This window comes from Miniopterus schreibersii (assembly GCF_964146895.1).
Source record: "Miniopterus schreibersii genome assembly, chromosome: 2".
In the NCBI taxonomy this organism is placed as follows: Eukaryota; Metazoa; Chordata; class Mammalia; order Chiroptera; family Miniopteridae; genus Miniopterus; species Miniopterus schreibersii.
In genome coordinates this window covers 163382471-163395748 of record NC_138102.1, presented here as the reverse complement: position 1 = coordinate 163395748, position 13278 = coordinate 163382471, and the positions used below count along the sequence as shown (strand labels likewise).

Below are 13278 nucleotides of genomic sequence, written 5' to 3'. Positions count from 1 at the left end.
AGATTCCAGCTTTTGTTCCCACACAAAAACTCCACCCACCTGGTGTGCCAGGAGGCCCTTTGAGTTCATGGCTTTTTTAGTTTTAATCATTTAAGTTAAATGCAAACTGAATCATTTCTAGGGGGAAAAAAAGGATATTTATAGTGATATATTGTGTCTGAATCCCAGTTCCCAACTTCTGAGTGGTATGATTTTGAGCATACTATTTAATTTCTCTAAACCTGTTTATTTTTTTAAAAATGTAGATACAATACCCTCCTTGTTAGGTTTTTCTGAAAATTAAATGGCATTATATATCAACCTTTTAGTATAGTATCAGTCACAGTGCCAGGCCCATAAGTGGGAACTAAACCTAAAATATTAGTGTCCCCCCCCCTTTTAATTTCAGTAACAAATGAGCACAAACAAGTTTACAATAACTTATTTAAAAATTGGGTGCTGCTTAATTCCCATTAACTTAGTTAGATCCTATTCATGCCATTTATAATCAGGGTGACTACAAAGTATTAGCTTCAAGGTCCAACTCTTGTGCTGAACATAGAGGTCTGCATCTCAAATGCCCTGCTAACAATTCCTGAACATTTTGGACCCTTGTTTTCAAGTCAAAGGTATAGAAGTGCGGGCAGCACAAATAGAAAACAATGAGGTTGTGACGGAGACGATGATGTTTTAGGCAGCCTTCACCTCTTTCTCCCTTATAGTTCCCACCATGTCCACAAGTAGGCTTAGCTATTGGATTTAGCAGACAAAGACTTCAACTTCAAACAGTTCAGAAAAGAAGAAAAATATGGCATTAAAAGTTACTAGAGGCAATATTAACAGAGAAATGGAAACTCAAGAAGGAACAAAATGGAAATTCTAGACCTGAAAAGTACTATAATTGAAATAAGAATTTCACTGAATGGATTCCATAGTAAATTTGAGATGGAAAAAGAATCAGTAAACTTGAAACAGATCAATGAAATTATCCAATGTGAAGACTAGAGAGAGAGAGAAAAAAAAAGACTGAAGAAACATGATCAAGGCCCCAAATACCCGTGGAGTAAGATTAAGCATTCTGACATAAGTAATTGGAATCCCAGCGAGGAGAAGAGAGAGAAAAGGGGACAGAAAAATATTTGAAGCTATAACTGATGAAAATTCTTAAATCTGAGGAAAAGCATTAATTTGCAGATCTTATAAACTCAACAAACCCCAAGTAGGATAAAGACAAAGAAAACCAGGGCTAGCATATCACAAAGCCAAAGATAAAATGTACACACAAACACACATGGTCTGACACAGATTTGACTTGATGATTTTTTTCGACTTGACAATGGTGTGAAAGTGATATGCAGTCAGTAGAAATCATACTTCAAATTTTGAATTATTGTATTTTCCAGGGCTAGCAATATGCAGTCTGATCTCTCAAGTGATGCAATTAATTTTAGTTCAATGCTTCAAACATTCTTCAAAGCTGTGTACATTAATGGTGAGTACCCATATAATGATTCTGTTTTCACTTTCAGTGCAGCATTCAATAAATTACATGAGATATTGAACACTTTATTATAAAATAGGCTTCATGTTAGATGATTTTGCCCAACTGTAGGCTAATACAAGTGTTCTGAGCATGTTGAAGGTAAGCTACGCTAAGCTATGATATTTGGTAGGTTAGGTATATTAAATGTTTTCGACTAAGGATAATTTCAATTTACAATGGGCTTATTGGGAAGTACACCCATAGTAAGTTGAGGAACAGCTGTATAATTCTTTCCCACTTGGGGTGGTGAGAACACAAAGCAATATACAGATGATGTATTATAGAATTGTACACCTGAAACCTATATAATTTTATTAACCAATGTCATCCCAATAAATTCAATTAAATGAATGAATGAATGAATGAATGAATGGAACAACTACAGACCCTGCCGACATTAAAAGGCTAATAAAAATGTTATGAATAACTGTCAATAAACATGATAATTTAGAAGAAATGGACAAATTCCTTGAAAGACACAAATTTTCAAAACTGACTCTTGAAGAACTAGAAAACCTGAATAGTCCTATATCAATAAAAGAAATTGAATTAATAATTAAAAACTTTGCAACAAGTAAAACTCTATGTCTAGATGGCTTAGTCGAAGAATTGTATTAAACACTTAAAGAAAAAAATGCCAGTCATATACAAACTTTTTCACAAAACATAGAAGGAAAAATTAATTCCAAACTCAGATTATAAGGACAAGGTTACCCTGATGCCAAAATTATTATAAGAAAAGAAAACCACAGACCAATATAGATGAAAAAAAAAAAAAATCCTTAACAAAATAGCAGTAAGTTGAACAAAAAAATTTTTTTAAATAATAAATTATGACTAAGTGGGGGTTATCCCAGGAATGCCAAGTTGTTTTAACATCTGAAAAGCAGTCAATGAAACTAACCATATTAACAAAGAAGAAAAATTATATGATCACTTTAATCAAAGCAGAGAAAGAATTTCACAAAACATAATCTTATAAAGGGTATCTACAAAAATCCTACAACAAACATCATACTTAGTGATAAAAGACTGAATACTTTTCTCTTAAGATCAGGAACTAAGCAACGATTCTCATGCCGTGCTAGTCTACATTTTTCTGGAGGTCTTATCCAGTGCGATTATGCAAGAAATCAAGGACATACAAGGAAAAAAAGTCAAACTGTCTTTATGCAGAGATGATATGATTATGAATATAGAAAAATCCCGAGAAATCTACCGAAAAGCTATTAGAACTGAAAAATGAATTTAGAAAGCTCTCAGGATAAGTAGTAAATATACAAAATGTCATTTTTCTATATTGTGGTGATTTTTATATTTCCAGAAATTTTTTACTGTGGACTGATCATAATAACGTGCTTCTAATGAGTAGAATGTGGTGGAAGTGTCAATGTATGACTTCTGAGACTAGGTCATAATAGGCATTGCTGTTTCTGCTCTGTTCTTTTGGATCACCTGGTCTGGGAAAAGCCGGACACCTTGTCATGGGGATATTCAAGCAGTCCTGTGAAGAGGCTTAAGTGCTGGGGAACCACTTTGTCAGCACACCATGTGAGTCACCCTGGAAGTGTATCTTCCAGCTTCAGTTAAGTTACAGAGAGTTCAGCTCCTCAGTCTATGAGTCTTGCAACTGGAGCCCCAAATGTACCAAAGTAGAGACATGCCATCCTCTCTGTGCCCTAAATTCCTGGTTCAAAGAAACTATGAGATACTAAATGATTATTGCTTTTTCAAGGTACTAATTTTTGGAGTGACTTGTTACGTAGCTATAGATAACATGCATATATATAAGCAATGAACAATTGAAACGGAGTGAAAATATCAATTCTGATTATAGGAGCATCAACAATTATTTAGGATTCAAATGAATTAAAGGTATGTAAGCCCATATACTAAAAACTACAAAACATTGCTCAGATAAAAGAAGATCTAAATAAGTAGAGATACTATATTCATGGATTGAAAGACTCAGTATTAGCAATACTGATTTTCTCTGAATTGACTTAAAGATTCCATGAAGTTGGAATCAGTAGATCTTTGTGCTGAGGTCTTCACACAGTGGTATGGGCTACCTTTTCAGAGCTGTCATTCCCTATGTGATTTCTCTCCATGTCTTATGTACTTCCTTGGCTCTTGACTTGCATAACCAAAATCAACACTTGACTGGTGTGCAGTATCCTGGGGATAGGGTTAGTGTGGGGCTTTTATCTTCCTTAGCCTTATCAGTTGTTAGGTAAAATAGATCTGGCTATTCAAAACACTTGTGAGGGATGGAAAACTTCTAGAACAAGGTTATCCAGGGTCACCTTCCTTAGAGTTTTCAGAGCTTTAGGCAACTATGTCTTTCAGGGTTCCTGCCTATGTAAACAATTAGATTAAGAGTTTCCAAAATTCATGGGCCTAGGTGGGGTATAGTGATTTATCAATGAAGATTTAGAATAATGGGTAGAGAAAAGCACGAATGTATTTGTCCAATCAAGGCATGTAGATTCTTTATAGTATCTGAGTACCATCTCTCTGTATTATTTATTATCAAATGCATTGTTCCTGGATAATTTTCTAGCTCCCACCATGAGTAAAAGGTAGTAGAATTGTTATTATTCATAAAGCCATGACTTTAACCTGCTTGTACTGAAACAACAGGGGTCTCTTTGTCTCTGCAGTTCCCTTTTGCCATTGACTTAATGAATTGCAGTATCTATTGCGCCACCTGTGAATACGGGCTGCTAATGACTGTCTCAAAAGTCTTTACTGTGATTTGTTTATGATGACCACAACTGTGAGTCTTACACAGAACGTTAAGAGAAATGTGAATGATAATTTATTTATGGTCATTAAAGTTGAATTCAAAAACTTATAGCATAAACACAGATCAGAATATTTTCAACTCTCTGCTGTTGGCTCCTTCAGCTGTAACCCTTGCATTCCTAGAGTGTGATCTCTTTCCACGCCCCCAGCTTTCACACGCCCCCATCAGTGGGCATGATTAGAAGAGAAGCCTGTGGGCAGAGCCAGAAGAGCAGTCCCAATCACACAAGGAATAACCATCCAAGCAGGTTAAGACTAGCCTGTGACAGTGAGAAGTCACCTCATTAACTAAAGGCCTGAGATCTGTTGAAAGGCCCATTTGTGCGGGGGAGCAAGGTTCTCAAAAGCCCTTGTAGGGGCCAGGCCTAGCTCTCCCCAGAGGACTGCAGTGGGATGAGGTGACCAGGGTAAGCAGCGGAGCACACAGAGTGAAGTTCACTGCTGCCCTTGGGTGCTGCAGAAGGAAGGTGGCACTGCCATGAAAACACATGCTGCAGCCCAGGAATAAGCATGACCTTTGGTAGCTTAGAGCCCAGAACACATGCTGTGTCTGACAAGAGTCACCCAAACTCATGTTACCAACATTCTGTCAGCTCAGTGATGTAAAACATACTCTGAGGTCCAGCAGAAAGGATTTACGCACCAGGACCACCTCATAGGCTTGAGTCTCAGAGCTCCTCATGGCATCTTGCTTAACTTGCCTATGGGTGTGAATAGAGAAAAAAAGCTCCCCAAAACAAGAGATACAAGGACCAGGACCCACATGGGTCCCTGTCTGAGCTTGGCCCCATCAGGATGGCTCTGCCATGCTGGCTGGTCTTGGGTACTAGAAAGATATTTAGAAATTTTCTGGAAGGTGCTTCCTAAATCAGATGCACATGAGACACAGGCTGTGGCCAGGACATCCCAGTACTTCTAGTCTGCCTGGTCTCAGGGTACTGGAGGGGGTCTTAGGAAATTTTGAGGAAGGCAGCTGAAAAGTCACTGCCTGGGCTTAAGGGTGGTGCGGAGATTATCAGCACCTGGTATACTTTTGGTATGCTTTTGACTTCCTCAGGACATTTTATGTTAGAATCTTCAGGTGAAACAATTTCCCCAAAGGTAAAGGGAGATCTTATTCTGTTTAAAAAACAACAGACAAAAAAGACTGAGCCTATGGAGCTACCGAATCCCTTAGATCCTTTCTAGACTAAGATGGGGGTTATTATATGAGTGCATTTCCTTGACTGAACCACCTCTGTTTGCATGGAGTCAGTTGGGGCTCTGGTGCACACGGAGCATGAGATTGGCTTAGGTAAGTCTGGGCGTGCTGGGGACCATAAATGCTTTTGTAATATTGATGAATGTATCGTGAAGGATTCCTCCTGTTCCTTCTCTTCTCCTGTGCTGGAGTACAGTTTTGGGAGTGCTCTTTGGCAATTCTCATTAGGTAGTTACCCCCAAGGACTCTGGCAAGGACAACAGGAGCACACAGGAAGTTGTGATGCACTACAGTAGTTCAGTCATTTTTGACACTTTGTTTTCTTCTTGAACGCGGATATCAATCTTCCATCCGTACACTGACTGACCATCTATAAAACATGTGGTCTGAGTCGGCTGGATTATTGCGTCAGCCTTCTAATGTTCTTTCGTAGCCTCTCTTGCCGTCCTTTCTTGGGCCAGATCATTCCAATCTATTAATGCTGCTACCCCTTGTCACTTCAACAGTCTTGCATTGCCCTTCATTCCCTCTCTCTGGCCTTCTCCACACTTCACACATACTGTTTGTTCCACACGGAACATTCTTCCACCCCACTGTCCCCAATGGTCTGGCTAATTTATACACGTATCTCTAGTGCCTCAACTTAAATTTTACTTTCTCTTAGAGTCTATCTCAACATCCCAAAACTAGTCTTTCCTATTACTTATTAAACAAATCGCACTTTATTATCACTGCTTTTTGTCTCTATTTTTTCACCAGAATGCAAATTTCGTTAGAGTATATATAAATTGTATCTGTCTTGTTCTCCATTGTAGATACTTTGCCTAGCACAATTTAACAGGAAATTGTTGACAAATGAATAAATGACATAATGTTTACAACTTTATGAAGTAAGCATTATATTAACCTCATTTTACAAATAAGAAAGCAGGTTCACCAGAGTAAAATAGCTGGACTTTGTATGTTGAGAAACAGTTTAGCAGCGGTCTAAGCTCTACCTTTTTCCTTTTTGGAAACCTCAAAAAAAAGATCATTGTGTCCTGAAGTTTTAGATTCTTCATGGCAATCATCTTGCTGGGCAGAATCTGCCGGGAGGGCCATGGTGTATTGGGAAAGTATGGAGAGGCGCATGTGAGAGCTTCAGAGTCAACTGGACATTCAGCAGGATGGTATCTGTGCCATCCCAGTCACCATCCTCTTTAACATGAGCCTCGGCCAAGTCACGAATGTTTCATCAGCCAAGTCAGGAATGTTTCACGACTTGATCTGTCTGTTTGACTCAGCGATTCTTAATATCCGTGTCCAGGATATCATGAAGAGCGTCCCGGTCCTGGCCCCTTCAACATGAAACTACCAGCACACTCTTAATCCGCTTAATGGCACTACCACGGCACCCCTCCACCAAAGGGAAACAAGCCACCCAACTCTGTGCTGGGACCGACAGCTCCCACGGCACGATGTTCGTGGCAAAGTTTGGTTCCATATCTATTGGATGAACCCAATGTGGCCGACTCCTCAATCAACTCTGTCAAATAATGAGTCTACGTGTATTTTGTGTAAGCTGATCAATTGGAGAAAACAAGAACCTCCTGCTCTACTGGCTCCTGTTAAAACACATTGGTGTAAAAAAAAAGTAAGTTTTGTTCTGTCTCAGTTTAATTGCTCTACAAGCCTCTATTATCTATGTAGCTATCTATTCGGGAAGGATACAGAGGGAAATGTTAACAGAGTCATGAGTTTCACAGGAAATCCCTCATGACCTTCGCCATCACTGCCTTTGGGATCCAGAACTTTTAACACTATTCTCCAGAGATTTCAAAGCAATACAGGTGACATCTGAACACTGTATTTACTGAAAACAAGAGGAAGAATATTTGATGGGTCTGTCTCTGGCTGTCCTTACATTTTGGTTTAAAGGAGCACCAAAACAAACAAACAAACAAAAAATCAAAGCACAGAGCAAGGAGTCCCCAGACCCTCTCAATACTAAAACAATTAAGCAAACTACAACAAAGGTGAAATCAAAATGGTCTCAAAAGAAGGGTCAGGTCACAAGGACAGAAAAATAACAAGTTATGCCCCTTGTCAGCATTCCTGATAGGGTGGTAATACTCTCAGGAGCAATAATACCAGAAGGGGCAAAATACTCTGACAACAATAGACAGGTATGACAGGTGGTTGGTAAAACAGCCCTGTAAGTTACAGATATGTAATTAAAGGTGTCAAAAGTGCCACATCACATCCTCCGTAGACTCTTAGGGGTTAGGAAGAATTTCCCCCTTGCCTTTGCTCATGACATTTCCTGAAGAGGTGGCAAATCTGCAACTGAGGGGGCAATTCCAGCCAGCAGACGTGCTCTCTTGGGTTCACACAGTGGGTTTTATTTTTCTCTTGAGAAGCTGGAGATCTGGAAACACTGATCTCCACATGGCCAGTGACAACAGTCAGTGGGAGCTGAGCAGTTGGCCTCCTTTCCATGTGCCATGTGTTTGCTACAGTTGTTTCCACTTCCGTTTTCCTAGACGGCCCCCTTTACGCATTCGCATCATCTGCTGTCTCCTTTAGGCTCAGGAGTGTGCAGCCCCTACCCTGCAGAGACTGTCCTCCCCACCCATCTCTACCTGCTCAAATCCTACTCATTGTTCATGATTCATTTCAAACATCAACCCCTTTCCTTTCCCCAACAATCTGATGCGAGTTCTCCCTCTTTTTGTAGCACACAAAGTATCCGGTAATAATAGTATTCTTATCTGTATTTATCTCGTTAAACATTTATAAGCTTACACATTCATTTATCCATTCATTCAGCAAAACCTTATTAAGTACTAAAGGTGCCCCACACTAGGTTAGGGGCCGTGGGTGCGGCAATGAAGAAGGGAAACAGAGAGGCCCTCAAGGAGACATGGGGAGCAGGCTCTCTCCCGCTCATCTCTGCTTCCATAGCAGAGCACAAGAAAGTGCCTTGGACTTAATAACTCAGTTGCATTTGTCGAAGTGAATTTTTGTCAGCTCTCTTAACTAAGTATGTCATTCTATTTAAAAAGCATTAGAGCTCGATTTCTTCAAAAAGCATTCTGAAAATTAAATTTCATGAACATTTACTAACCACTGAACACTTCTCCCATTCCAGTTACTCTGAATCACCAAGGCTTCATCCTGAAATAGTACCCAGAGTACTCAGATGTCCCTCTAAGTTTATTTACCTGGGTAACTGCTGAAAGAGAGGCGACTACTGCTGGTGTCTTTATCTCTGATGTTGAAGTCCCAGTGTTTATATATCCTGAGCATGGCTGCATATGTGTACCAGCTTGAGTGAGCAAAAAAGATGTTCTCAAATCCAGGAAGAACCTATAGCCAGAATCATAGTGAATGATACAGATAACTGACTACAAGTGACATATGGCTATATATCGTAAATGATTAACACAATTGGGACACAAAGTGACATGATCCCTATACAGTAGGTGTATTGGGATATATCTGACTACAAGTGAAATAAGTGTACAGGGATTATGTCAGTTCAGGTGTCTATTGCTGTATTTACTACCAGGAAATTAACCTTTTATGTGTGCAAAACAGACTCTGTCCTAGCATGCAAAATGGAAGATTCTGGAAAGTGGGAGTAGCAGGTACACAGAACATGGGAAGAATGGTGGAAGAAACAGAGGTAACGTCATGTACATCCAATTCCCTCCGTCAGTTCCTTCTGGTTCTTAATGTCTACGGTAGAGGAACCCATGAGCTGATCTGTAACTACAGCCAGGGTGATGAGATGGTGCCATACTTGGGCGTCATGTAGAAAAAGTCCGTATGGACCAGAACCAAGAAAAAGAGAAAGGCTGCTGTGTGTCTCACCTTAATTAGAGCAGAGCAGTGTCCCTGGTCCCATCTTTTAAAAAGCTCCAGGCTGGAGTTCTTCATGGGAGATAGTGAGGGAATCAGATCCAACAGATCTCCAACAGCATTCAGGAACTGAATCTGGAACAGGGTCATGGGCTGGGGAGAGACAGAAACTGCGCTTAACACTGATTTGTGGCAGTCAGGTGCCATTTTCTATTGTTTTTCTTATTACGGATCCATTAAATTGATCCTTTGTGAAGGGTCCCTAATGTAACAGGTGCACTAGATTTCACTGTAACATATAATTTTTTTTACTTTATAGCTTATAAGGTATTTTAGCATGTTTTAATATCCACAAATTTGGGGGAGATTCTCCTAAGACAGCATGCCTCTCCAGGGTTCTCAATCTCGGCACTAGTGATATTTTGGGCCAAATAATTCTTTTTTTATGGGGGGCTGTGCATTGAAGGATGTTTAACAGCACTCCTGGCCTCTAGCTACTACATATCGGTAGCACCTCCCAGTTTTGACAACCAAAAATGTCTCCAGGCATTGCCCAGTACCCTCAGGAGGGAAATCACCACTTGTTGAGAATCACTGCTTTACAGAAAAAAAATTCAACTAAGGTGCTTTAGGTTTTGATTGTGTGTTTAACATGGGACTAACTGACTTGATAGCGTTAACCCTGAAGCAATGATCAGGCTTGAACATGAACTTTGTGCTAACCAAACAAGCACTGCTCCAGCAAGATTCAATCCACCAGAGTAGCCCAGAGATGGACATCTGCATACAAACTGGTTTGCAGTCACAGGTGGTGGGAGTACAAACACAAAAGACATTAACCAAAAAACAAGAACAAAAACAAAAATCCCAATCTAATTATTTAACTTAAAAAACTACAGGGTCTTTACTTCATTGATTTTTCTTATGCTGAAAATCTTGATATCCAACACACAGGGTGGGACAAAAGTAGATTTACAGTTGTTTGTATGGAAAATAATACAATTAATAAATAATAACACAAGAATATACTCTGGTTTGAGTACTCACAATTGTAAACATACTTTTGACCCACCCTGTATTTACTTATTTGCTTTATCTTACTAGATCTATCTATTGAACTCTCTCAAAGTTCAAAATAACAATACCAATACTATTAAGTAAGATTACTGAATATAGTTTAAGGCTATTTTGTTTTGTTTTTTTTTTTGGTGATTCTTCTTGTCCTTAGGACCTGTCCCACTAAGGATATACAGTAATAACTGTTTTAAGGTCATGTGCAATAACTGCTCCCTGTGCGGTTATGCCATGAGCCTGATATAGAGTTAAATATGTTTGTGTCAATTTATTTTCAGATTTCAGGGATTGCGTTCTTCTTTGTGATTAAATTTTGTTTGATAGTTATGAACAGCATTTCCCTGGTTCTAAAGTCAAATGTATAAAGCAAGTTATGCTCAAATAAATGTAGCTTTCATCTCTGATCCCTCCAGTTTATTTTCTCCCTTCTTTTATAAGTAATCATCTATTTTTTAGTTTTTGGTTTATTCTTTCATTGTTTCTTCTAAAAAAGATAAGCAAATCTATCTATCATCTATCTATCATCTATCTATCTATCTATCTATCTATCTATCTATCTATCTATCTATCTATCATCTATCTATCTATCTATCTATCTATCTATCTATCTAATCATCTACCATCTATCTATCTATCATCTATCTATCATCTATCTATCTATCATCTATCTATCTATCTATCTATCTATCTATCTATCTATCTATCTATCATCTATCATCTATCTATCTATCTATCTATCTATCTATCTATCTATCTATCTATCTATCTAATCATCTACCATCTATCTATCATCTATCTATCATCTATCTATCTATCTATCTATCATCTATCTATCTATCTATCTATCTATCTATCTATCTATCTATCTATCTATCTATCTATCTTCTATCATCTATCTATCTATCTATCATCATCTATCTATCTATCTAATCTATCATCTATCATCTATCATCTCCATTTCTTATGTAAAAGACCACACACAATACACAGTCTTTATTTTTGACACCGAGTAACAGATCCTAAAGGTCACTTCATAACAGTATATGGAGATCTACCTCATTCCTGTCTGCAGCTATATCATTTATGCAGCCAGTCTTTTATTTTTTGGCTGTTTTTAGTCTTTTGTTATTACAAATTATCTGCAATGAACTGGTTTGTATCTTTGCCAGTGAACTTGTTAATGGAAGGGAGAGATCCTTGTCTCCCCTGGTTGCTAGTGGGGGTGGAATTCTTGCCATATCCCCCCAAAATGAATTTTCTGAGACTTGCAAGGGAGGGTGGGATAGCGTAGAAAGTGTTATTTCCATGGAATGAAACCCCTGAGTTTCCAAAGTCCCGTTTCCCTTTGTCTGGTCATAGAAGTGGTGTAGCTGGGGCTTCAGCAGAGCTAAAATCAGAGCCAGTGTCCAGAGTTTCCATGTTGGAGCAGACTCCAATCTAGCATCAGGCTAGCATATTTGTGTTCCCTGATGTAGTCCATCAGTCCACTGCATGTGGGGTCTGCAGGGCCATATGGCTATGGAGGAGCCACAGGTGAGTGCAAGGAAGCCAAGAGCAGGGCAAGAGCACAAAAGAGCCCTGGCCGGTGTGTCTCAGTGGTTAGAGCATCGGCCCAAGCACCGAAGGGTTCCAGGTTAAGGGCACGTACCTGGGTTGCAGATTTGACCTCACCCCGGTTGGGGATAGTGCACAAGGCCACCAATCGATGTTTCTCTTTTACTCTCTTTCCTCCTCCCTCCCACTCTCTTTAAAAATCAATGGAAAAAATATCCTCAGGTGACGATTAACAAAAAAAAAAAAAAAAAAGAGAGCGCGCAACAAGAGAAAGAACTCCTTTATTTAGGAGATTATATATTCCTAAATTTTTGGGCACTTGCAGTGGCCACGCTCATTCTGGCAATAATCTTTGTTTTTAGGTGTGACTCACAGGCAAATCTTCCCTATGTCACCCGAACTTTATTGGGCATGGGCCTATCTTCCCTTTGTTGGATCTATTTCCTCAGTGTTTTCCAGTGGTTCCCTGGGGAGAGCAAAGTTGCAGCTTCCTGGTGAAGCTGCCCAAATAACATGCTTATAATGTCTGGCTTCTCCCTTCGCTCCTTTTCTATTTTTAATAACTAGCAATTACAGTGGTATCAAACCTTTGTGGTAATCCTGGAAGTGGGATTACTGGGTCAAAGGATAAATGAGTATGTGATTTTGGTAGAGTGTAAAAATTCCTGTCTAGATTGGATATATACTACCTTGTATTCTCACCGGAATTTTAAGAAATTACCTTTTCTCCCATAGCCTTGCCAATAGAGTATGCGTTCATACTTTGGAATTTTTGCCAGACTGACATGTGGAAAAGTATTACTCAGTATGGTTTTAATTTGTATTTCTAATCTTATGAGCAAGGCTGAACTCATCTGATTTAGAATTTTTTGCATCACTTTTCTATGAACTTTTTGTTTTTTTTTGTCCAGCATATGTGTATATGTATGTGTGTGGGGAAATATACATATATGTCCCTCAGGAAACAAGATCTCCATAATTTTGAAAGTGTATTAAATGTTACCTTTGAACCCTCAATGATTCAGTAAAACTTTCAAAAAATATCATGCATGGGCATGTGTGTGTGCATGCACATGTGTTGTGGATGATAGGAAGCATAAAATTTGTACACTTAGACATTTTGCTTTAATAGTCACATCATTTAAAACACTAGCTTGCCCGGTCGGGCGTGGCTCAGCAGTTGAGCGTTGACCTAGGATCCAGGCGATTGGTGTTCGATTCCCGGTCACGGCACATGCCCGGGTTGGGGCTTGATCCCCAGTCGGGGGCGTGCAGG

The 13278-nt window shown here is 39.2% G+C and overlaps 1 protein-coding gene across 1 annotated transcript in view; it reads right to left on the bottom strand.

Annotated features, from left to right (window-relative positions):
• Positions 1 to 13278, bottom strand: part of PLBD1 (phospholipase B domain containing 1) — a 50944-nt gene that overhangs the window by 15634 nt on the left and 22032 nt on the right. Inside the window, exons 5-6 of the mRNA XM_081129383.1 lie at positions 9387 to 9527; positions 8735 to 8879 (exon numbers count right to left, since the gene is read on the bottom strand). Of these exons, the coding sequence (XP_080985509.1) occupies positions 8735 to 8879; positions 9387 to 9527 (286 nt within the window). The remainder of the gene's footprint in view (positions 1 to 8734; positions 8880 to 9386; positions 9528 to 13278) is intronic.